Source organism: Entelurus aequoreus, linkage group LG13 (assembly GCF_033978785.1).
Source record: "Entelurus aequoreus isolate RoL-2023_Sb linkage group LG13, RoL_Eaeq_v1.1, whole genome shotgun sequence".
Classification (NCBI taxonomy): Eukaryota; Metazoa; Chordata; class Actinopteri; order Syngnathiformes; family Syngnathidae; genus Entelurus; species Entelurus aequoreus.
The window spans coordinates 30397486-30424655 of record NC_084743.1 but is presented as its reverse complement, the minus strand read 5'-3'; the positions used below and the strand labels follow the sequence as shown (position 1 = coordinate 30424655).

The window sequence follows — 27170 nt, the reverse complement described above, 5'->3', positions numbered from 1 at the left end:
TTTCACTTTTAGTCTCTTTACTTTTCACAGCTTTCACGGCCACTGCAGTCTGGGCTTCCCTGGGCTTTGCAGGGCTCTGGACAGGTGCAGGGTCTGCCTGGCATTCTGTTTGGAGCTCTTGCACTTTGGGAATCTTGGTTGCAGCTGACCTTTTACGTTTCTCAAGTCTTTCACTTTCCAGCTTTGACGCTTCAGTTACTCTTTCGATCAATTCTTCATCTGTTGTGCTCACATCACTGAGGAGGGGCATTAACTGATACTTAACGGAATCGCTGAGCAGCCCTGTTTCAATGGAACGTAAAAACTTGCGCTGGATTGTGCGTCGGCTGTAAAGTTCATCAGTTTCCTCATTTGCGACTTTCCACAACAGTTTCTCTTTCAGTTCAATGGCACGAAAAACAAAGTTCAGGACAGTCTCTCTGGGCTCTTGGGAGATATTGAGGAGCTGGTGGTATAGCTCAGTGGGGCTGTCTACCTTGTAGTGTCCCTTTAATATGGTGAACAGCTTATTGAGGGTCAGTTCACGTTTTATTTCCAGCATATCTCTGAGGGGCAGGCCTGGACTTATAGCCCTGATTACTGCTTCGATTATTTCAGTCTCTGAATGTCCTTTTTCAGTCCCCACCCCAATTTGACGCACAAGACTGAGGTAGGATAGCTTATCCCTCTGTCCAGGTTCACCTATCTGCCCACAGATCTTGAACTCCCTTCTCAAAGTTACCTCTTGCAGAGAATGTTTTTGCTCTGGTCGAACTCTGAGTGGAGAAGGTGTACTTTTGGGGGAAGTGTCATGCTTAAACAGTTTTTCTGATCCTTTCTTTGACAATAGTTCACCGTTTAATTTATTTATATATTTACTTAACTCTATATAACATTGTTCAACTTGTTCTTCTTGTTCACTTTCCTCAATCTCATCAAACGCGCCTTCTGCCATATTGATGAGCGCCCTTCTTGACTTGCTGCGAGACTCTCCGCTGTCCAGGCCGGAACATTTCAGTCGCCCGCAGACATCCACGAGAAGCTCTTCCTCCAGCTGCCACAAGGCTGCACTCAGTTCATCACGCAGTGGCTGTACTTTTTCCATGTTTAATAGAAGAATAAGGTTCGTCTCTTGGGAAGGAGGGTCGATGGTGGTGGTGTTGACTCACTGGTGCCCCCTCCTGGCTGGCTCGCCAAAATATGTTACACAGCTCGAAAGATGGGCCAACTCTTTCGTTGTGCGACACATTTATTTTTCAGGATCAAGCTGCAAAACAATTAACACAGCGTTACAACCGGAGCTTGATGCATATGCTTCTTTTCATACCACGTACTGACAGACTTCTTCTACAAAATACAATGTCTGGAGTTGAACAATTTTACAAATATTCCAAAAATATATTTATGTATACACATACACATACATATATATACACAAAAACCCTTTTTACTATTTCTATCTACCTTAGAATCATGCTCTTAATCACCGTTTAATAATATATGTATTGTATTTATATGTATTCATTATATGTATTTATTGTATTTATTTGTGTCATCTTATCATTACCTGTACCTAATCTACTGTCCTATGTGCGACTGTAAATCTACTGCCTTAGCACACACTAACTGTAATTTAGCTTTGACACACCTATCTGGTGTGCTTATGATCAATACAACACTCAAAAGTTCGTTTAGCATGTCCTTGTAACATAAATGGCATTTAACATTTTATTTTCAAGTATCTCTGAGGAGTTATGTTGTGAACTTACTATTAAACTAAAGCTAACTGTATTTTGCCTCGTCACCGTGGTTACCCTCGGACCAACGTCCGCCATCTTAGAAAATACCCTGAATGTGACTCGAATTTAACTCATAACATTCACAAAACAGACATTAGCTTAACATTGCTTACTCTAAAAGGTACAGAATAAATTCTACTACTGCGTGTATGTGTTATATGCAAACCAGCTTACCTGCAAAACAATTAACACAGCGTTACAACCGGAGCTTGATGCATATGCTTCTTTTCATACCACGTACTGACAGACTTCTTCTACGGCGCCAGCTACTGATACCAACGGCACCACGCGCCCTCTGCTGGTGTAACTGAATATCGCATGCTGCATAGAAATACATAGAAAACCTTGACATCACAAAAAATTAGTCTATAAACAGTATTTAAATCGAGTTTTCTGACCTTAAAGAGTTTTTAATGGGGGGGCAACTATTTTAGTCAAATTAAATCACTTAGTGCCACACTTATATATATATATATATATATATATATATATATATATATATACCGTATTTTTCGGTCTATAAGTCACAGTTTTTTTCATAGTTTGGCCGGGGGTGCGACTTATACTTAGGAGCGACTTAGGTGTGAAATTATTAACACATTACCGTAAAATATCAAATAATATTATTTAGCTCATTCACGTAAGAGACTAGACGTATAAGATTTCATCGGATTTAGCGATTAGGAGTGACAGATTGTTTGGTAAACGTATAGCATGTTCTATATGTTATAGTTATTTGAATGACTCTTACCATAAAATGTTACGTTAACATACCAGGCACGTTCTCAGTTGGTTATTTATGCATCATATAACGTACACTTATTCAGCCTGTTGTTCACTATTCTTTATTTATTTTAAATTGCCTTTAAAATGTCTATTCTTGGTGTTGGGTTTTATCAAATACATTTCCCCCAAAAATGCGACTTATACTCCAGTGCATTTTATATAGGCTTTTTTCCTTCTTTATTATGCATTTTCGGCCGGTGCGACTTATACACCGGAGCGACTTATACTCTGAAAAATATGGTATATATATATATATATATATATATATATATATATATATATATATATATATATATATATATATATATATATATATATATATACACACTATATTGTTAAAAGTATTTGGCCACCCATCCAAATGATCAGAATCAGGTGCAGTGTTTCCCATAAACTGCCAAGATACCTGTGGCGGTGGGGGCGTGGCTATGGGCGGGGCTATGGGCGTGATCACCATGACATAATCGAGTAATTTGCATAATTTACTACAATGATTTGATTTTCTCTAAAAAGGCTCAAAAAATTTATACTTACTAATTAATAATAACAGTTTTGTTTTAAATGTCCATCCATCCATCCATCCATCCATCCATCCATCCATCCATCCATCCATCCATCCATCCATCCATCCATCCATCCATCCATCCATCCATCGATTTTACAATATAATTACAACACTTTATGTACATATTTATATACAGATTTGAACAATAAGTTATTCACTGAAATATATTTATTAATTGTGGTTCTTACAAAAAATATATCTTATAAAATATAAAAGCTAAAATGTCTCAAAGCTCTGCCCCTTTAATTAGTGCATACTAAATAATTTAACTTTAGCCTACCACTACAACCATATTATTTACCAGCAACATAAAGTGAAACAGAGGCAGAGGTGTCCTGCCACAGTCAGTAACAAATAAACAGAAAACAGTAGTGGTGGTAGATAGACACAGAGCTTCATCAAACATCTGATCCACTGAACAAAGAGCTCCAAAAATTTGGACTTTAGACTGCCATCAGTTTTACTCCCTACACTTAACCATGTGTTTCCTACTGCCTGCAGAATTTGCAACCTTTGTTATATACACATGTTGTGTTTCTAATATAAATACATTTAATAAAGTCAAATACAAATAAGGCAACAAACTATATGATTTGCCTGAGAAGCTGGAGAGGACAAAAAAAAATAAAACATTTATTTTTCCCAATTTTTTTTTATTTGTGGCGGACGTAATTCTTTCGTGGCGGGCCGCCACAAATAAATGAATGTGTGGGAAACCCTGAGGTGTCCTAATCACTTGGCCCAGCCACAGGTGTATAAAATCAAGCACTTAGGCATGGAGACTGTTTCTACAAACATTTGTGAAAGAATGGGCCGCCCTCAGGAGCTCAGTGATTTTCAGTGTGGAACTGTCATAGGATGCCACCAGTGCAACAAATCCAGTCATAAAATTTCCTCGCTCCTAAATATTCCAAAGTCAACTGTCGGCTTTATTGTGAGAAAATGGAAGAGTTTGGGAACAACAGCAACTCAGCCACAAAGTGGTAGGCCACGTAAACTGACAGAGAGGGGTCAGCGAATGCTGAAGCGCAAAGTGCAAAGAGGTAGCCGCCTTTCTGCACAGTCAGTTGCTACAGAGCTCCAAACTTCATGTGACCTTAGCCCACGTACAGTACGCAGAGAGCTTCATGGAATGGGTTTCCATGGCCGAGCAGCTGCAATCTAAGCCATACATCACCAAGTCGAATGCAAAGTGTCGGATGCAGCAGTACATTTCGGACTGCATTGTGCAGAGTGTGAAATTTGGTGGAGGAGGAATTATGGTGTGGGGTTGTTTTTCAGGAGTTGGGCTGGGCTTGGCCCCTTAGTTCCAGTGAAATGAACTTTGAATGCTCCAGGATACCAAAACATTTTGAACAATTCCATGCTCCCAACCTTGTGTGGAAAAGTTTGGAGCGGGCCCCTTCCTCTTCCAACATCACTGTGCACCAGTGCACAAAGCAACGTCCATAAAAACATGGATGACATATCCGGGTCGAAGTTGGATGCCAAAGTTGACCAACTTCTCAGTTTATGGCTACATATAATTAACTTCCACCAGCTCTGAGGCGAGAGAGCAGCTTCCCAGTTCACAATGTCAATATAGCAGCATAAGCTAGTTATTGCTCTCTGATCAGTTTGCCACTAAAAACACGTTAGTGCTTAGAATAACAATATCGCTAAGACTTGGTTAATATTCAGGTCACGAAATGTTAATGGAGCCTTGTTGCCAGCCTGCTCAGTGGCTTTGTGGTTAGAGTGTCGGCCCTGAGACTGGAAGGTCATGAGTTCAAACCCTGGCCGAGTCATACCAAAGACTATAAAAATGGGACTCATTGCCTCACTGCTTGGCACTCAGCATCAAGGGTTAGAATTGGGGGTTGAATCACCAAAGGATTCCCGAACGCGGCCACCGCTGCTGCTCACTGCTCCCCTCACCTCCCAGTGGGTGAACATGTGGATGGGTCAAATGCAGAGGATAATTTCACCACACCTAGTGTGTGTGTGACTATCGTTGGGACTTAAACTTTAACTTTTTGGATAGTTATTTAGAGGGCTGAATAGAGACACTCCCATTGCCCTCATTGTTAGCTGATTTTTGCTAACGTTTTTTTTTTACCATTTAGAAGGCATAAAAAAATATAAAACCATTTGTTTTTGTTTTACATAAGGATCATAAGTGATAGGCACAATTCCAGTCCCTCTTTAGGTCAAGGTAGTCGAGCAGACAGAATGCTTGCAACTTTTTAAAATTTAAGCGCATGGGAGAATTGGGCGAAAACAGAATTAGGATTTTGTTGTTTTACTTTCTTTTTAACCTTAGAAGCCGTCAGTTTTTTATCCTGACCAATAACACAAAAGCCATGGATATTGAGGACTACTCCAATGGCAGCCTTTCAGTGGAATTTAGACACTTGGTATGTGATTTTATTTATTCTAAATCATTCTATTATTCTATCTATTCTGAAACATTTTCTCTACATGCCACTGCATGCTTGGTATGTAACTTGAACCAGTGTTTGTGTTGATATTTCTAAATTGCAGCAGCTGAAAGAGAAGAAAAACTCCAGTGCCCCAAAGGGGACTGAGGTACAGAGCACAATTTTCGAGTGTTCATTTTTTCCTGTTGTTCTGAAAGCATTCATTGTATTCACCTTTCCCCCATTTGGATATGTTACAAACTTATTCTAAAATGGAATACATAATTTTTTTCTCCCCAAAATTGGACACACAACATTATGACAGAATATATATTTTTTTAAATGTTTGCAAATGTAATGAAAAAATATAATCTTGGAATGTATTCCCACTCTCTGCAGATCATGAAGCTCAAAATTTAAGTTAGGTGCATCCAGTTTTCTTGTAAATTATATATTTTTTAATCTGTCCTTTTTAGCCCATCCATCAATCCATTTTCTACCGCTTGTTACTTTCGGGGTCTCCGAGCCGCTCGGGCAAATCATATTGTCTAAAAATGCATTTTCCCATCGATAACGTGACGTCATCAAGCTAGCGCTGCCGTATCCGCAGAGCGCGCGGCAAGTGCGCGCTCTTTCAGTCAATTAGTGCACGAGGGAAAATAATGGCGAAATCGTTGGGGAAACGTAAAACAGACTCCGGGTGTAGAGTTTTTAAACATCAGTGGACATATGACTTTTTTTTGTTTTAGTATAAGGAAAAGACAGTTTGTCTAATCTGCAATGAGACAGATTATATACTGTATATGTGCATTTATATATGTGCATATGTATATATATATATATATATATATATATATATATATATATATATATATATATATATATATATATATATATATATATATATATATATATATATATATATATGTATATATATATATATATATATATATGTATATATATATATATGTATATATATATATATATATATATATATATATGTATATATATATATATATATATATATATGTATATATATATATATATGTATATATATATATGTATATATATATACTGTATATATATATATATATATATATATATATATATACATATATATATATATATATATACATATATATATATATATACATATATATATATATATATATATATACATATATATATATATATACATATATATATACGTTAGGTCAGGAAACATAGGGAAATCTGCGAAACACGCTTGTAGGAATAAAATAGCCTCCGTGTTTTTTCCTGACCTAACGTATATTCCGCTCTACCCCGGTATTGAGCACTGTTTAACGGATAAACCACAGTAACCTCAACTATATATATATACAGTCGCGATCAAAAGTTTACATACACTTGTAAAGAACATAATGTCATGGCTGTCTTGAGTTTCCAATAATTTCGACAACTCTTATTTTTTTGTGATAGAGTGGTTGGAGCACATACTTGTTGGTCACAAAAAACATTCATTAAGTTTGGTTCTTATATGAATTATTTATGGGTCTACTGAAAATGTGACCAAATCTGTTGGTAATAGCCAACCACCAGCAGGCCATTACCTTTGTCCGCGGAGGGGCTAAGGTAGTCAGGAGCGGCTCCATACCACTTGAGCGAGGCCAGCTATGCTTAGCCCGCGACTGGAGGAAGCTGGTTGAATTCGGCAGCTTGGGTTTCCTCCAGATATTGCTGTGACCACCCTGAGACCGGACATGGTGCTCTGGTCCCCTTCACAAAAAAAGGTTTTCATCATTGAACTCACAGTACCCTGGGAGGACTCAGTGGTTGAGGCTTACGAGCGAAAACACCAACGCTATGCGGAGCTTGCAGCTGAAGCATAACATTGTGGCTGGAACACTGAGGTCCGTCCAGTAGAGGTGGGCTGCAGAAGCTTTGTTGCGAGATCTACCACCAAATTGCTTGTAGACCTGGGAGTCCGAGGCCAATGCCTGCGTATAGCCATCAAAGCTGCATCGGAGGCAGCCAAAAGAGGCAGCCAGTGGCTGTTCATGAGGAGGAAAGACCCCTGCTGGGCCCCCAAGTAGCAAGCCAGGAGGTATGCTGTCAGCTTAGGCTTAACTCAGGGAAAAGGACGCCCCTGCCATGCATAGTCCCATGAGAAGTCTGCTGCTCAACACCAAGCAACTCATGATTAATTGGGATTGACACAAGCCCTGGGCCGATCACCCTGTGGCTGGCCACCCCTGGAGAGGGCGTCTAGTGATAAGGCCGAAACGCCCAGTGACCCAGGGGCACACTACTGATGATGCGTCCAAATTGCAAAGCACCCATCCACCATTCCACCAGTTATCACCAAACACTCTCAAGTATGTGCCAGCACAAAATAATTTACAACTTATCCTGTGTTTTGTAAACTGAGTAACTGGACACTAAGTCCAGTGACCGCTGAGAAAGCTCAGCTGACAACAGGGGAAAGTCTTTGTGGCAGCGTGGAAAGACAGCTGACAGGAGGGAATAGACCGCACTGGGACAGGCATGGGCTAGCTTCCCATGCTTGTAGCTTCCCATGCCTTCGCATGATGGAAGCACCCGTTATAGCTACGAAAAGACGACAGAGGAAAACACCCCTAGAGTCTATGAGAGTGGGGGCGAAAGATGACTCATCGGCTGACATCACGGTAACAGACCCTGGACCGAAAACGACTATGAGTAAAAGCACAGTACAAGAGAGTGCCACTGCAACTGCCCCTGCAACTGCCACTGCAACAGCCACAGCTACAGCCACGACGGCGGGACACAAACTGCAGATATGTCCCTGTGGTTGGAGGAGCATTACATCACACCATGGGTTGAGAGTTCACCAGGGAAAGAAAAAGTGTTTGAGAGAAGAGAGACAGAGGACTCGCATTGACTACTTTCTACGAAAGGAGTCAAATCAGTCGAAAGAAGTACAGCAACTGGACACAAACCACAGCTTGCAGTACATCAGTACCAATGTCACGGAGGAAGCAAACACAGAGCTGATGACAACGGCGGTAGAACCGACCCAACCTCCTAGACCTGCAGTCGAAAGGAGACTAGCAGGGATTAGACTGCATGTGAAGTGGCCTAGTGTCGTGGATAAGAAACTGTGGGAAACAATCAATACTGACCTGGCCCTGTCCCTCAAACAACTACAAGGGACAGTGGAAAAGAAGTTGGAGAGAATGGGGGACATTATCTATCAATATGGGTCAGAACGCTTCGGAGTGCAAGTAAGGAAAAGTCGAAAAAACGTCTCAGCCGCACCAGTTTCTAGGAGGCAACATGAGATCAGGCGCCCCGTCCTTGAAAGGAGACAACTTAGGAAACAGTGGAAAAACGCCTCTGGAGTGGAAAGGGAAGGCATAGATGTGCTTCAAGTCGACATTAAAACCCGACTGGCTTCCCTCCGCAGAGCAGAGAACCTATGGAAACGTAGAAGGAAGAAAGAAAGAACAAACTAGAACACGGTTCTATAAAATTCCCTTCAAGGTCCTCAAAAGTATCTTCGCAGAGGAAAAAAGTGGAGCCCTTAAAACAACAGAGGCAGTCCTGGAAGATTACCTGATAGCAACGCACTCTGACCCAAGGCGGTATGAATGTCTCACCATCCCTTCAGATATCCCGCCGATTGACCCCCCTGAACATCATATGCTGATCGGCCCTCCAACATGGAAAGAGATGGAAAACACTGCGTCGAGCAAGATTGGCATCATCCCCAGTGCCAAATGGAGTCCCATACAAGGTGTACAAGAACGCACTGGACATCCTAAGGTTTCTCTGGAGGCTCATGAGAATAGCATGGCAAAAGAAGATGATACCCAAAATGTGGCGTAGGGCAGGGGGAGTCCTCATCCCAAAGGAGAAGGATGCGGCGAACATCAGTCAATTCCGTCCAATCTCCCTGCTTAACGTTGAGGGCAAAATCTTCTTCAGTGTCATTGCACAAAGCGGACGGTCGAGTATCTGTGAAGAAATGAGTACATCGATACAGCTGTACAAAAGGCAGGAAAATCAGGATTCTCCGGGCGCTCACAACATTTCAGCATGATCTGGCACCAGATCCAAGTGGCAAAGGCAGAGAGAAACGATCTCCACGTAGTCTTCCTGGACCTCGCCAATGCCTTTGGTTCGGTGCCCCATGAACTCCTGTGGTCTGCCTTCAACTTCTTCCACACACCATCACAGCCCTGGTTAAATCCTACTTCCAGGACGTGCAGTTCTGCTTCACCACCTTTGACTTTACCACCTCTTGGCAGCACTTGGAAGTAGGCATCATGGCGGTATTCACTATCTCACCCCTGGCATTCACGATGGCGATGGAGGTTATCATTCGCGCCTCAAAGTGGGTGGTAGGCGGTCAGCGGGTTGACTCTGGCCAGCGCCTCCCCCCACTCAGAGCTTACATGGACAATATTACCACGTTGCCCACCAGCGTCCCATGCACCAAGAGGCTTCTCAGAAAACTGGAAGAGAATATCAGTTGGGCCCGTATGAAGATCAAACCATCCAAGTCACAAAGCATCTCAATTGGGAAGGGAGTGCTCTCTGACCTGAAATTCTTCATCGGAGATGACCCAATCCCAGTCTGAGCAGCCTGTAAAGAGCCCTGGCAGGTGGTATGATGCAAGCCTGAAGGACAAAGACCAGGTGCAACAACTACGTAAGGATATCAGCAGCGGCCTGCAGTCCATCGATAACACCCAACTGCCTGGAAAGTTAAAGGTCTGGTGCCTGCAGTTCGGACTCCTATCCAGGACACTGTGGCCCCTCGCAGTTTAAGTTTAAGAGGTCCCAATCTCAACTGTGGAGAAGTTGGAAAGAGGAGTCACAGGCTACATCAAAAAATGGCTCGGAGTTCCACGATGCCTTACCACCTAGGCCTCTACGGAGATGGCATCCTCAAGCTGCCCCTCACCAGTCTCACAGAGGAGTTCAAGTGTGCAAAAACAAGACTCCAGATGACACTGAATGAATCCAGAGACTTGGTAGTGAGCAACAATGCACCAACCTTGGCGACAGGGCGCAAATGGAGACCAGCCAAAGCAGTGGAAGAAGCAACAGCAGCCCTCAGACATGCTGACATTGTGGGCTATGTGCAGCAAGGAAGAGGAGGCTTTGGACTAACAGCTACCCGCCCAGCTTGGAGTAAGGCCAGAGCACCAGAACAGAGGAAGATGGTGGTGGGCGAAGTACACCGCCAGGAGGAGGCTGCAAGATGGGCCAAGGCAGTCTCTCTGGGCAAACAGTGTCAGTGGACGAGATTGGACAGTGTGGAGAGGAGGAAGATCAGCTGGAAGGATATGTGGGCCATGGAAGAAAGGCAGTTGAGCTTTGTCATCAGAGCTACATACGACATCCTTCCAACACCAGTTAATCTTCACCAGTGGTTCAGCGAAGACCCGGTGTGTGCCCTTTGTTCCATACCAGCCACCCTCAAGCACATTCTCACAGGGTGCAAAACCAGTCTCACCCAAGGACGTTACACGTGGCGTCACAATCAAGTCCTAAAGACCGTTGCGTCCACCCTGGAGGACGAACGAGTTACCATCAACTCCCTACCACCACCAGCAGCCAACCACCAGCAGGCCATTACCTTTGTCCACGGAGGGGCTAAGGTAGTCAGGAGCGGCTCCATACCACCTGAGCGAGGCCAGCTATGCTTAGCCCGCGACTGGAGGATGCTGGTTGATCTAGCCGCCAGCTTGCGTTTCCTCCGGAGATTGCTGTGACCACCCTGAGACCGGACGTGGTGCTCTGGTCCCCTTCACAAAAAAAGGTTTTCATCATCGAACTCACAGTACCACCAACAGTAAACACCAACGCTATGCCGAGCTTGCAGCTGAAGCACAACATTGTGGTTGTTGCGAGATCTACCACCAAATTGCTTGTAGACCTGGGAGTCCGAGGCCAACGCCTGCATATAGGCTGCATCGGAGGGAGCCGAAAGAGGCAGCCAGTGGCCCTGCTGGGCCCCCAAGTAGCAAGCCAGGAGGTATGCTGTCAGCTTAGGCTTGACTCAGGGAAAATGACGCCCCTGCCATGCATAGTCCCATGAGAAGTCTGCTGCTCAACACCAAGCAACTCATGATTAATTGGGATTGACGCAAGCCCTGGACCGATCACCCTGTGGCTGGCCACCCCTGGAGAGGGCGTCTAGTGATAAGGCCGAAACGCCCAGTGACCCAGGGGCACACTACTGATGATGCGTCCACATTGCAAAGCACCCACCCACCATTCCACCAGTCATCACCAAACACTCTCAAGTATGTCCCAGCACAAAGGAATTTACAACTTATCCTGTGTTTTGTAAAGAGCACAGCAGATGTGTCGAAACTTAGCAAAACTAAGCTATTACTGGGTTTTACATGACAAGCATATTCCTAGTAGAAAGTAAAGTGAAATTGGAGCGAAAAGGCCGCATACTATACATTCGCTGTTTTCATCTGTGGAAATATTTGTTTGAGCCACTCTATCACATTCAGCAATTTATTTCTTGGCCATAATATTTTCCAAATGAACCAATAATGTTGAAAGTACAGTAGAATCAACTAATAAGAGCGTTTTTCAGTGCCGTGGCCGCTGATTGGCTCAGCCTCAGTCTGCATTTATGTATTAGATTAAAGCACTGTAAAGGTGACTATGTAGGTGTAATGTCATTGTGAAAAAACGTAGAAAGAATGTTATAAACAGTTTTTTTTAATGCAATGCATATGAAAATATTCGATTTGTAATGATTAATTACTACTTCGCAGAAAATAATTCACCACGGTCAGGTGCGGAACAAATCAACAGCAATAAACAAGGTATTACTGTATTAGTTTTGGCCCACTTATTGTGTCGATGGATGACTTGCCTTCAAGTCAGTTCTGCTTTTAGCGGCGATGATTGCTCACACTTTTAACACATTGCATTGTTCTCCATTATGTGAAAAGTGAAATGTCTTCTCTTTCACCCAGGCGTAGACATATTGATATGTGTAACGTGTTACAATGGATGGTATTGTTTTGGCGGTGGAATATCAAACTTACCTATCTTATAAAAACAGCAGTTCTGACACTAGAATTTTGAGGAAAACAACTATGTATTCCATTTTGAAATGATACAATTGGAAAAGGTGTACTTTCTGGATGGACTACGTTTTTAGAACAACAGAAAATCCTATAAAGGTTAGTTCGAAAACGAATGTAAAAGTATTTTGATTTCAATTTTACATTTCAGAATCTGCTGTCGGTTACAGAAGAACTTCACACTCTATGTTTTGAGGCATACTTTACACTTCAGGGCCTTAACATTGATTTGGAGGTAAGGAACTGGTTAATAAATTTGTTTGATTACTTGCTAGACTTTGGCATACTGTACTCCCTAGTAATATTGCATTAACGAAAAATGCTTCCAGACATGTTCCCTGCCACTGGTGGTCATTTCTAATGGATGCCAGCTGCCTGGTGCCTGGGCCTCTATAATGTGGTATAACCTTTTGACTGATGAGCCAAAGGTGAGCAAACATACTATTTTATATTTAATATTGTCATAACAGCTAATGACAGTTTTTTTGTTTTCCTGGGTTTTGGAAATTAGTTCCTCTCCAGCAATCTTATTCCTCATTCCACTTCCTGTTTGTGCCCACTGTCAGCCACTTTACCTTTGCTTGTGCGCTGTTTCCTGACTGGCAATCAGGAGACACACCTGTCCCGAGTCGCTAATTTTGTGACTTCGTAAGCCAGCGTTGTTGGTCAGGAATGCGTTGCTTGACTGTGTTCATGCTTAGTGCAGCTCCATCTCATGCTGTACACGGTGTTCCTTGGTCCTCAAGATGCTCTCTGCTGATAAGTTTTTTTTTTGCCTCTACCTTGGTTCCTGTTTGGCTCTTTGTTAGTGTAGTTTATTGGACTTACCTGTGGAATTTTGCTTCATCTACCACGCTGGTGCTACCATTTTTTTCATCTTTAAAATATTTTACCTGCATGCCACCTTTCGTCTCTACATCCTCGGTTTCAGATCAACAATGCCAACAAAGTAACACAAATTATAATAACTTGCCAAAACTACTATAGCAGCAGTGGTGGGCCGTCAGGGCCAGCAATACCTTCTCTGCTGGCCTAGCCTAACCAGAAATCATGATCATAATTAAAGATACAATAATTTTTTAATTTACTTTCCCTAAATATCTAAAAGTATTCATATTCTCTTCATGTCATTTTATGCTCGTTCCAGTGCTGTTGTTTTTAGTTTTAGTTTGTATCCAATCAGAATCCAGCGAGCTTATGTTGCCATGCTGTACGAAATCTGCCAGAGGCCTTCAGAATCAACAATGCGGGCGTCAGCGCACGGACACCTGTCGATCTCACCTGTCGATCTCACGATTCACTCTTCCCTCACTCGTGAACAAGACCCCGAGGTACTTGAACTCCTCCACTTAGGGCAGGATCTCCTCCCTAGCCCGGAGATGGTACTCCATCCTTTACTGGGCGAGAACCACGGACTTGGAAATGGAAGTGCTGATTTTCATCCCAGTCGCTTCACACTCAGCTGGGAACTGTTGCAGTGAGAGCTGAAGATCCTGGTCAGATGAAGCCAGCAGGACCACATCATCCTTAAAAAGCAGAGACCTAATCCTGCAGCCAACAAATCGGATCCCCTCAACGCCCTGACTGCGCCTAGAAATTCTGTCCGTAGAAATTGTATACAGAATCTGTGACAAAGGACAGCCCTGGCACAGTCCAAACCTTACTGGAAACGGGTCCGACTTACTCCCGGCAATGCGCACAAACCCTTAAAACTGATCATACCCCGTACTCCCTAAGCACTCTCCACAGGACTTACCGTGGGACGCGGTCGAATGCCTTCTCCAAGTCCACAAAACACATGTAGACTGGTTGGGCAAACTCTCATGCACCCTGAAGGATCCTGCCGAGAGTATAGAGTTGGTCCACAGTTCCACGACCAAAACGAAAACCGCACTGCTCCTCCTGAATCCGAGGTTCGACTATCCAACGTAGCCTCCTCTACAGTACACCTGATAGACCTTACCTGGAAGGCTGAGGAGTGTGAACCCACGATAATTGGAACACACCCCCCACTTCCCCTTTTTAAATAGAGGAACCACCACCAAAGTCTGACAATCCAGAGGAACTGCCCCTGATGTTTATACAATGTCTTGTCAACCACAACATATACAACGAAATTGAGGCGATCTCCAAGAATGTTTAAAAAAAAACCCATTGGTAATAAATATAATGTATGCTGATCTTCGACAGCTTCTGAAAATATGCGCACAGTATGGTCGTGATTTTAACATCATATACAATGCTAAGAAGAGCAAGCCCATGATAGTTCTCTCTATCTGGTTCTGCACTTAGTGTGTGCAGTGAAATGAAATATCTGGGACATATTATTACGAATGACCTGTCTGATGACAAAGATATTTACAGACAGCGACGGAAGTTATATGCTCAAGCAAACATGCTGTGTTGAAAGTTCAATATGTGCTCAGTTTCTGTGAAGATCACACTTTTTAAAGCATATTGCACACCACTGTATACTGCCCACCTGTGGTGTCGGTTTAAACAAGCCAGTGTTAAAAAGCTCATAGTGGCTTACAATTACAGCATGAGACTGCTTCTAAGCGCTTCAAGGCGCTGCAGTGCCAGCCAAATGTTTGTCAGTATTGGGGTCACCACCTGCTCTGCCACTTTACGTCATCTCATGTACAGGTTCATGTATAGGGCAGCTGAGTCAGACAACAATGTCATTAATGGTCTGACAAACCCGACTCGCAGTTCTGTCAGATTTTCATCCGGTCTGTGGAACCATTGGCGAGTAAGCCTATATGCTGGACATTGAATATTGTGGAGTGTTTTTTTAAATGTATTTTTTTATACAAGTTTTTATTTTTTTATGCAAGTTTTTATTTTTTTTATTTCTGCTTGGATTTCTTTTATTTGGGTTTTATCGTTGTATGTTTTTTCTTCTGTGATATGGATCCTACCTGGGTCTGAAATAAAATGGCGAAGTTGGTAGATTGGCCGTGCCAGCAATCGGAGGGTTGCTGGTTACTGGGGTTCAATCCCCACCTTCTACCATCCTAGTCACGTCCGTTGTGTCCTTGGGCAAGACACTTCACCCTTGCTCCTGATGGGTGCTGGTTAGCGCCTTGCATTGCAGCTCCCGCCATCAATGTGTGTGTGAATGGGTGAATGTGGAAATACTGTCAAAGCGCTTTGAGTACCTTGAAGGTAGAAAAGCGCTACACAAGTATAACCCATTTATAATTTATTTATTTATTATTATTATAAATACACAGCACACTTACTAAGTGGAAATGTTGGCAGCAATAAGAAATGTACACCATTCTAATTCAATCCAGTTCTATGGTTTTGAATGCTGAGCTGTAGCCTGAGAGGGGAGTCTTACAGTTTTCCGAATGTTCTAGGTGTCTCAGCGTGGTTTGCTGTGTGAGGGCAATGGCAACCTCAGTGGAGCGGTTGATTCTGTAAGTGAATTGTTGGTGATCAAATGCAGCAGGGACACTTGACATGTTGCATGACCAGCCTCTCAAAGCACTTCATCGCCACTGGTGTTAGAATGATGGGTCTACTCTATAGTTACTGATGTTGCCTTTTTTAATGCTTTGATGACAGACATGATGGTGGCTGTTTTTAGGCAGGTTGCGGCTTTAGTCAAGGTGCGGTTGAAGACTTTGGTCAGGATACCTGAGAGTTGATCAGTAGGTACACTTACTGTACACTGTACTGGCGAGTACACTTCCAGACACATCGCCGGGTCTGACGGATTTCCTTTGGTCTGCCCGGCATAGTCCTCTGCTCATATCGGGTCAGTGAGATGCTGCTATGTGCTGGCTGGGGCACCGATGCTCTAAATACTCAAAGCATGCAAAGAAACTGTTAGTTTTTGCCGCCAGTGAGTCGTCAACGCTGATGGTGGGAGTGTTGGTGCTCTTGTAGTTTGTGAGGCTCTGGATAACATGCCACAACTGCCAAAAGTTATTACCCATTAGATTTTGTTCCATATTTCTCTCATATGTGCACTTTCCATCTCTTTAGATCAGCCCGGGCCCAGGAGTACTTAATGCAGCATTTTACTTGTTGTGTAGTTATTTATTTCATTAGGCATATTATCTACAGGTAATTATTTTTGATAACCGATTTTGCCTGATATGCTTTCACAGAACTTGGCTTTCCTCGGCAATCCACCCCGAGCCACATGGTCCCTGCTCTCAGAGGTCCTCAGCTGGCAGTTCTCCACCAATACTGGTCGGGGCCTAAACAAGGACCAGCTAACAATGTTGAAAGAAAAGCTTCTTGGTAGGATTGTGCTATATTGTGACAATGTACACGGTGGTTTCGGCATTGAAACTTAAACAAACGGAAATGAAATAACCCTTTTGAGATTTGAAAGATTCATCAGTCTGCCAGTAATTTGTATCATTTCTTAAAACCTGTCCATAGGTCTACATTCCTCAAATAATGATCAAGTCCACTGGTCTAAGTTTTGTAAGGTAAGTTTCAAAAAGTCAATCTCCTATAAAAGATATGACACTTTCAGGCATCAATGAACCATAGGCAGGTATCCCAGAGAGGTAAGAAAAATAATAAAAGAGTTGACAAATATCAATCGGAGTTCACATAGTGCCCTTTTTGGGAGTTCAGGGAGCATTGCCTCCTAAAGTTGAATACATTTTACCATCTCTAAGATACTTTGGAAGGCATTTCCTACAAATAAATTATGTAAAAATGAAAGAAAACTCACCAATGGTTTCTATTTATTAGATCAGTGATTCTCAAACTGTGAATGGTACGGCAAATAATCACCTAATTAAATATCCAAAGGTGTGTTATCGTCCAAACTGTGTGTAATGTTACAGTGGCCAAAAACATTAAATATACTTGTTAATGGCCTACTGAAATGAATTTTTATTTATTTAAAAGGGGATAGCAGATCCATTCTATGTGTCATACTTGATCATTTCGCGATATTGCCATATTTTTGCTGAAAGGATTTAGTAGAGAACATCGACGATAAAGTTCGCAACTTTTGGTCGCTGATAAAAAAAGCCTTGCCTGTACCGGAAGTAGCGTGACGTCACAGGTTGAAAGGCTCCTCACATTTCCCCATTGTTTACACCAGCAGTGAGAGCGATTCGGAACGAGAAAGCGACGATTACCCCATTAATTTGAGCCAGGATGAAAGATTCGTGGATGAGGAACGTGAGAGTGAAGGACTAGAGTGCAGTGCAGGACGCATCTTTTTTCGCTCTGACCATAACTTAGGTACAAGCTGGCTCATTGGATTCCACACTCTCTCCTTTTTCTATTGTGGATCACGGATTTGTATTTTTAACCACCTCGGATACTATATCCTCTTGAAAATGAGAGTCGAGAACACGAAATGGACATTCACAGTGACTTTTATCTCCACGACAATACATCGGCGAAGCACTTTAGCTACGGAGCTAACGTGATAGCAGCGGGCTTAACTGCAGATAGAAACAAAAGAAAGAAAACCCCTTACTGGAAGGATAGACAGAAAATCAACAATACTATTAAACCATGGACCTGTAAATACACGGTTAATGCTTTCCAGCCTGGCGAAGCTTAACAATGCTATTGCTAACGACGCCATTGAAGCTAACTTAGCAACGGGACCTCACAGAGCTATGCTAAAAACATTAGCTATCCACCTACGCCAGCCAGCCCTCATCTGCTCATCAACACCCGTGCTCACCTGCGTTCCAGTGATCGAGCACGAGGACGAAGGACTTAACCCGATCATCCGTGCGGTCCGCGGCTAGCGTCGGATAGCGCGTGTGCTATCCATGTCAAAGTCCTCCTGGTTGTGTTGCTGCAGCCAGCCGCTAATACACCGATCCCACCTACAACTTTCTTCTTTGCAGTCTTCATTGTTCATTAAACAAGTTGCAAAAGATTCACCAACACAGATGTCCAGAATACTGTGGAATTTTTCGATGAAAACCGAGCTTTTTGTATTGGATACAATGGTGTCCGCATACTTCCATTTCAACGATTGACGTCACGCGCATACGTCATCATACATAGACGTTTTCAACTGGAAGTTTAGCGGGAAATTTAAAATTGCACTTTATAAGTTAACCCGGCCGTATTGGCATGTGTTGCAATGTTAAGATTTCATCATTGATATATAAACTATCAGACTGCGTGGTCGGTAGTAGTGGGTTTCAGTAGGCCTTTAAATAAAACCCCTGCCTTGTATTTAATGAATACATAGGCCTACTACGCTACTGTATATAAATGTTGGTCATTATGGTGCGACTTGGTGAAGAAAATGTTGGAGAACCACTGTATTAGATGTTACAACCCCCCGGCAAACCCAATGTGCTGTTAAGATAATCACTGATAAAGACATGAAATCACTGCTCCAAATATTATGTCGTGAAACTGTTATAAGTCAGTGCCTTGTGGAGACGAGTTCGCTAACAGTCTTATAGAGACTGATTTTGTCTTGTATTTACGACCATGCAAGCGGCAAAATCCCACAATCTTGACCGCTGATAGCGGTTGACCATCCAATACTATGAATTCAATTAGTTTAACGCAAATGTCGACTCTACGTTGGGATTCTCGTGAAAACTTTTCTTTATGCTGGAATTAATCTGTCAGGGTTTGTTTTTTTTTGTCCCGTGTCGTTAACTTCATTGTGCGTTTGTATTTGAACGTACTACATGTGTCTCATCTAGGGATGTCACGGTATGAACATTTCTTATCCCGGTTAGTGTGACCAGCATTTTTATGGTTATCATTGTTATTGCTGTATTTTAAATGTGCTTTTAAAAGGTACTTATACTGAAATATTTTAACCAAGTTTTATTTAAAAAAACCCCCCCACAAACAACACATTCAAAATTATTTCCTTTGCAGAAGAATTATTATTGTAGAAAAAATCAGTTTCATGTACCTCAAGTAGAAATTTAATGTGCATATAAAAGCGACACAAGCGTTATAAACAAAGTAATATGGTAGAAAAAAAAAGATAAGTAAATAAAATAAATGTGAAAATTGTGCGAGATAGCACTTTTTGGACATAAAAGATAAAAAATAAATAAAAACAACTGTAATAATTTTGCAAGGTACGGCACCTGATGGCCATAAGACCTAACTGCACTTTTTGTCCATACAGACAAAAATAGTGTTAATGTATGATATGTAGTCTTATAGATAGGGCTGCACAATTCTGGCCAAAATAATAATTAAGATACTTTTTTTAATCAATATTGAGATCATGATTATTGATTATGTTAGGTAAAGCAGAGTTGGGGTGGGGTGTGAATGCCATGCTATCATGTAATTTGTGATGTCTAATAAAAAGGCTATAGATAAACATTATCCATATATTTCTAGACAAGTATTTGTTTTTGTTCATTAATAGTATTTTTACTCATTACATGATGCCTTTATCTATACCTTTACATTTTGATAGAGAGAGGTTTATGTAGATGCTGTATCGGGACAGATCAATTAAGAGTTTGAGCAAAACTAAGTCATATAGGAATTAACTATGCACAGTAAAACATTAACAAAATGCTATGTCACATGAATGGTTTTTAAAGTAATACCTTTGTGACATGAAAAAAGCCACAAGTAATGTAAAAAACCATGGTGTTCACTTTTTGATATCAATATAAAACTCAAAGCAGTTTGGCTAATGAAGATAACGTTTAATAAACAAGCTTTGTTCGTCAACAACACCAAGGGGTTCAGTACAACAGTTTGGCCAACAAAAATAAACAGGAGTGAGACCTCTCACATCGAATACACAATCTTCAATTCGTTGAGATGACAAAACATTTACCAAGTATTGATGTTATTTGAACACTGGTAAAGTTTGCAATTAAATAAAGGACGAGTGAGCATCCCAGTAAAACGTTCCCGACACATCCCCTGCTGCATGCGTCTGTCTCCAATATTGTCCACACTTGTCGCCATCTAACAGCAGTGCACTCTTTAACGAATGCGGAGACTCCACGGAAATGAAGCAAAGGAAAATGAAGTTGAACAAAGCGCTCCGCTCTGTTTACCCCAAGGGGGAAATCTCAGTAGCAAAGTCTGTGTAGTTGTGTTCCGCCATGTTTTTTCAAGCCAAACGATACTAGTACGCATGCACCAGCGCTGCTGTGACTACCTTTCCAGGAAGTAAGCAGTGTTGCCTAAAATGCATGAATAAATAAAATTTTTCGGTAATTAAAAATTTAAAAGGTACTACTAACCGTCGGGAATTTTATCATTATCATTATCATCCGTCGGTTTATCATTATACCGTTTACCGTTACATCCCTAGTCTCACCCCTCGAAACAGAGATATTGCAAAGTTTGCATGTTGCCGTTTGAGTTGTTGGCTGCTCAAGTTTGTAATAATGCCACATTCCCGTCATGTTTGCTTTGTAGTGCATTCTTGAGTCTTCCATTGGTGCAATGGTCTTCCATTCCAAAGGTATTGGAGATTTAGTTACAAATACGCTCCTGTACCAATACCTCCAAAAAGTATCGGAACATCCCTACCACTACAGTTTGAGAATCACTGGGCCAGAAGAATAGCGGCATTCCGCTAAATAGCGGGCGTCTAGGATGCCTGCATAGGCCAATGTGGGAGTGTAATGTTCGATACAACTAGCATATATTTTATACAGTCTATGTAACATATGCTGTCGTCTTTTTCAAGGAGAGCATTGCAGGAAAATCATTTAGTTTCTGGACATGGCTGGATTCGATCCTGGAGCTGATCAAGAAGCACTTGCTGCCAGTGTGGAATGAAAAGTAAAAGCTTTTTTTTATTTATTTATTTTGTATCTACAAATAACTCAATTGTGCCAGAAAATTCCTGTTATACAATTACTATGAAGTCCAACAGATTGTAAGACACTTCCCATCAACTGAAAGCAGAAATGTCAATGGGTGGCACTGGAAACTTGGACTGAACTCCAGTATGCGGACACTTCAGTGAAGGAAAAAGACAATTTACTTAGTCAGAGTTGGTGTTTAGTGGCAGAGGGAACCCTCGATAGACACTGCATGGCAGGACTCTGGCAGGGAGACAGGTGAATAACATGGAAAAACATGCTCAGAAGCAGGAGGTCTAAGCAATGACAAAAGACACAATATTACTTTAATAATGACATCTTTTAAAAGTTGACAACAATCTGATGATTCCACATCTGAGCGTGCCTCAAAGAAAGACTGTAGCGATGAGTCCACATCAGGGCGGATACTTTAGGAAGCTGTAATGGAGAAATTAAAGACAGACGGGGGAGGAGGGATTCATTGAACCTGACTATGATTCAACAAAAGTCAAACAAATCTTCCAAATCTGTTAGATTTTTTTAAAATTTGCACATTTTTAAAGAAATCTCTAGAATGTTGAGGCCAACAATGAGCTAATTCCAATTTGGAATAAGGCTGTAACGTAACAAAATGTGGAAAAAGTGACGAGCTGTGAAAACTTTCTGGAAGTAACAGTAATTTTAACGGCGCCATGGTGAGAAGTCCTAAAAAAATCATCCTGATGAGAGATCATCTCTTCTGTTCCCTCGTCTTTCATTCTCTTATTGCAGCTAATTGATGTAGAATCATTGCCTTTACCCCATCGTTCACCATCGCCACTATCTGGGATGGCAACTCCTCGGAGGATTTGCTTCAATGTATAACCATCCATCCATCCATTCATTTTCTACTGCTTGTCCCTTTTGGGGTCGCGGGGGGTGCTAGAGCCTATCTCAGCTGCATTCGCGCGGAAGGCGGGTTACACCCTGGACAAGTCGCCACCTCATCGCAGGGCCAACACAGATAGACAGACAACATTCACACTCACATTCACACACTAGGGCCAATTTTAGTCCTTCACCAGGTTATTGTCAACTCTCCAGTATGAAATATATTTGCTATCCTAATGGATTATTGTTTTTTCCCCACATTAACATGTCTGCAATTTGAGGTTCAGTCCACAATGCCAGTACCATCCCTGACAGTTAGGCTCATTACAAATACCCATGCAGACAGAGCCAAGTACTATACATGATCAAAATTATAGGGGTGTAATGATTCGTTTTAATAACGATTTGATTCAAGTTGTGGTTGCCGATATGATCAGGGACAATATTATTTTTTTATTGAACGACATGAGTTAAAATCGGTTTTGTTACGCTTGAGTCACATTTTACTGTGCGGAGGAACTCCGGAGGCAAGGTACAGGTAAGACGATGATTTATTCTCATAAATCATTGAAAAATACAAAAATACAAACAAGCGTGCCGATAGCCCGGGGAGCTAAGGCGAAACTTAGCACAGGAATCAAAAGATGAACAGGCATAGCCGCCAGAAGCAAGATATACACAAATGTAACTTGTTGCTTACAGCAAACAAGACAGCCAGACAGAGTGTGGCGAAAGGCAGGAATAAATAGCTCTCTGATTAGTGCCTGGGAGCAGGTGAGCGTTCCAACACTAATCAGAGGCAGGTGAAAATAATCAGCACCCATGACAACCAAGAAACACAAACCCAGGGGTGCTGAAACAGAACTAAGGGAGACTTAAACTAAAACGAAACATGATCTGGGCAACAGATCATCACAGGTTTAGCAACTTTTTAGCAAACTTTTAGCAAACTTCAAAGTCAGATATTACACATTTTCAGAGCAAGAGTTTGATATCATCTTACTGTCCGTGCGCCATGCTTGTTTAAACAAGGGCAGCCGTTCCACCTCCCCAAGTCCTGCCGCTAAAGTTAAAGTTCCTCAATCATAATTTCCAGAGACTGAACATAGTATAATCGGAAGAGTTAGCCTTCCTTTGTTAACCATGCGGCGCAGTCTATGGTCAGCTCCTCCCCGTCTGCCATGCTTTCGTTTCTCTGTGCGCTGTGCGTCTGGTTAGCATAGCATGCTTGCTCAGAGAAGGACTTCAGCTTAGCTGGGTCAAAAAGTCAGAAATTTCTGCGCTCTCTCAGCTTTATTAAGATCGCGCGATCATTAAAGAAAAACTTTTTCAGAGTATGTCCTTTGGATTCTGCGCAAGAAGGTGAGGAAAAGAAGTAAAAGTTGACTCGGACATCTCCGTGACGTCGTCCTCTGACAAACACTGTCTTGGATCGCTTCACGTAATGTTTACTGTGTTTTTTTTTTTTTTTTAAAGTGGTAAAAAAAACTTTGTATAAACTCTGCTGTTCTTAAATCCAATGTTTTCTTTTTTTTACTATCGATAAAATGTATTAAATAACTTTTAAATCAATGTTCGATTGATACATATCTTCTGGAAGGTGAACTAGCCGGGCACAGGTCGATTTTAGGAATATAAATCAATCTTTCGATCAATCAATACACCCCTACTAAATAACCTTCACTATTGCACATGTCATCACTAATCACCTCGTAAAAGGGCCTAAACACAAAAAGCTAAAGCCTTGTAATAATACCCTTGACTGGGAAGTGAGAGTACAAGGAAACCAAAGGTTTGAATTCCAAATTGTTACTCTATGAGCTGTTTTTGTTTTACAAGTCAACTGTATGACTAAAAAAGGGAAACATAGATGTAAAGCTTGTTTTCCTATACCTCTGTCCATGCAGCTACATCATGGGTTTTGTGAGCAAAGAGATGGAGCGGTTTCTGTTGAAGGAGAAAGAGTCAGGCACTTTCCTCCTGCGCTTCAGTGAGAGCCATCTTGGAGGAATCACCTTTACCTGGGTGCAACACAGTGATAATGGTTTGAACACAACACACATACACGCACTTAACGCTGATCATGATGATTGCTACAAAACCAACTTTTCCTAACTGGTGGTATCTGTTTTTGTCCTGAAAATGGGAAATCAAGCCATGGAGGCTTATAAAAAAATCTTGCTTTCTCCAAAACTTGCGCCAAACGAGATATTTGGAATTTGAAACTTTAACGACGTATTTTTCCTTAGTTATGTTATGTTATATCTCCATATATGGTAGAGGTTCACCCAAATAGCTTCGCACGAGTCCGCCATTTTCTTATCCAGTTGTAGTCTAAAGTTGTAGTCAATAAGTTTCTTGTTTTTGTCTGGGGAAAAATGGCTCGCACATCCATGCTAAAATACACCGCTGTTGCCATTTCTAAAAAAAAAGTAGCGCTTAGTTCTTACTTACATCTGTCAGTATACTCGATATAGAAAGCATTTAAAATTACAACATGGCTGACAGGGTGGGGACGCAGTTGAAGGAGGCTCGGCATGTTGGACGACCTCAGCATGTAAATAAGACCGCCCATAAAACGGCACATTCTAAGGGCATGTCTACACTAAGTTGGATAACCCACTAAACGAATAATTATTTAGCCTAAGCCCCGTTTCAGCCACACTAACCCATCGTTTAAGGTCCCACTCCTAGGACAATTTTTTACACGGGTAGGTGCGCCGTCTATTTCTTGAATCTCCGGCTCTTAGCTTTGTATGGACTCATTGATTGTTTACAAACTGAGTTCGGAGAGGAAGTGACGCCAGAAAGACCGCGCCCCACACAGGAAGTGACATCAGAAAGAACACGCCACAGCCAGCTTCATAACAACCCGTTCGGTAACTCGGCGGAAACCACTAGAAAAATTTAGGCGAGTCATCCAGACATGCCCGTGTTTCTCCTTCTTCTACATGTACAGGCGCTTTTGGAAATCACACATGAATACCTTAAGAGAAGGGAACGGGCGATTGCAGCTATTTCGGATACAACACATCTCAGACGGCAACATAGCAATGTTGAGCGATGGTTTTGGATAAGCCCCGGAAGAACGGCAGCCTGGTGGGATATGTTTGTCACCGAGTGTGTTGTGTCAGAGGAACGGCAAGAGAACTTTCGAATGTCCAGGTCAGCTGTAATTCTACTTAGTGAAAAACTTCAGCCATTTGTCGAAGGAGAGACAACGACAATGCGGGCTCCCGTGGACAAGGGAAGACTACGAAAGATAGCGGATGCATTTGGACTGGCAAAGCAGACTGTCAGTTATTGTCCGCGATGTATGTCAAGCAATTACTCAACGTGTAGTTTTGTACTATAACTATTGTGAAGCCATGAAGTGGTTGCGGCCGTCAAGTACGACCGCCAATGTCAGCCTACAAGCCCAGTGTCCTGTTGTTCTTCATCACATTGTTTACTTTCACACGTACATTAAAGATATGTATCATGTATGATGGCTCAGGTGTGATTCACTACAATAGTCTAACAGCTGCTGATGGTGAGGCAAACAAGGTTTACTGTTAAAAGAAATGTGGCAATAGTCTACATTGAAACACAGGGTAAGAATACACTTCCAGGTCAGAGGTGACTGTGGCGCACACATTTTTTTCCGCATGCGTACTAGGTCACGTTGCTCCGGCGGACGGAGGGCAGAGGGGGTCTTAAACGGTGGCATTGTGTGTGTGTGGACAAGGATAAGGTTAGGTGGGAGATACCCTGGATAGCCTTAGCTGGCTTAGTGTAGAAGGGGCCTAAAAGACAGTAAAAAAGCAGCTTGAAGATGGTCTATCAAACAAAACCTATGCAAAATTTCGACCCAAGTACCACCACCATTGCATGGTATATAGTAGACCACTGGGAAGTGTTTTAAATATAGAAAAATAATTAAGTGCAAACATGACAACGCTCTGTACAGTCATGTTTTTGTCTCACAGTGACTCTCAGTAAAGCGATTGATAAGTTGCTTCTTAATCAAATAGAGTATAGCGCTTAGGCGTTAAACCTGGTGTAATGGTGAGTTTTTACACCAACAGGAGAAGTGAATTTCAACTCTGTGGAGCCGTACACAAAAAGCCGTCTGAATGCACTCCCATTTCCTGACATCATAAGGGACTACAAAGTGATCTCAGCAGGGGTTGTCCCCAAGAACCCCCTCAAGTTCCTCTATCCTGACATTCCCAAAGACCAGGCCTTTGGACAACATTACAACCGTCTACCCAATGAAGGCATAAGATCCAGTAATTTTTTTTATCCATGTGCTATCCGTTCTGTCATTTACTATAATTGTTATTATTCTTTACGTTTTTATGAATTTTTCAGTGCATCCATACATACCGTCCACTCTGATTCCCATCTCTGAAATGCGGTGAGTTCATGGCACATTTGGAGGTACTTTTTTAAAATTGTTTTATCAATTTGTTTAATCAATCTTTCTTTGCAAACCCTGCTCAGTGCCCCATCACCTACTTGTGAGTCACCTGACCCTCCAATGACCCCAGGAGAGTTTGATATGCTCAACAAGACTTTGCCCTTTGATATGGATGATGTAAGTTTGTAGGCATTTTCATTCCAATCCCGCCCACTTATAGTACACATCCTTTTATAGTTTGCACTTGTTGTTTAGCGTGTGTTATTTGGATCTTAGTAGAGCAGGCCCTATGCGACTTATAGACTCTTCTATTTTCTTTTTTTCAGATTACATCTCCATATTCTGAATAAAGACCAACCCAAACACACACTCACACACTGTCAATCACGTAGCATCCAAAAGGCAGTACATTGATTACGTCTGCTTATTCCTACTCATATCGCACATGTTGAGGTGTATAACTGCTGTTAACCTGTGCTCCAGTGTAACCTGGTATGCATGTCCGAAGTGAAATAAACTGAAA

At 41.9% G+C, this 27170-nt stretch overlaps 1 protein-coding gene across 2 annotated transcripts in view; it reads left to right on the top strand.

The window, feature by feature from the left end:
* Nucleotides 1-27170, top strand: part of stat4 (signal transducer and activator of transcription 4) — a 75352-nt gene extending 48182 nt beyond the window's left edge. The window contains exons 12-23 of one of the 2 annotated variants that reach the window (XM_062067657.1): nt 5432-5525; nt 5653-5697; nt 12762-12845; nt 12940-13038; nt 16732-16867; nt 17012-17061; nt 21258-21352; nt 24153-24289; nt 26313-26504; nt 26599-26644; nt 26731-26824; nt 26974-27170. In XM_062067657.1, the coding sequence (XP_061923641.1) occupies nt 5432-5525; nt 5653-5697; nt 12762-12845; nt 12940-13038; nt 16732-16867; nt 17012-17061; nt 21258-21352; nt 24153-24289; nt 26313-26504; nt 26599-26644; nt 26731-26824; nt 26974-26997 (1096 nt within the window). In that variant the 3' untranslated portion in view covers nt 26998-27170. Of the gene's footprint in view, nt 1-5431; nt 5526-5652; nt 5698-12761; nt 12846-12939; nt 13039-16731; nt 16868-17011; nt 17062-21257; nt 21353-24152; nt 24290-26312; nt 26517-26598; nt 26645-26730; nt 26825-26973 lie in introns of both variants that reach the window. The other variant, XM_062067656.1, reaches the window with a different exon arrangement.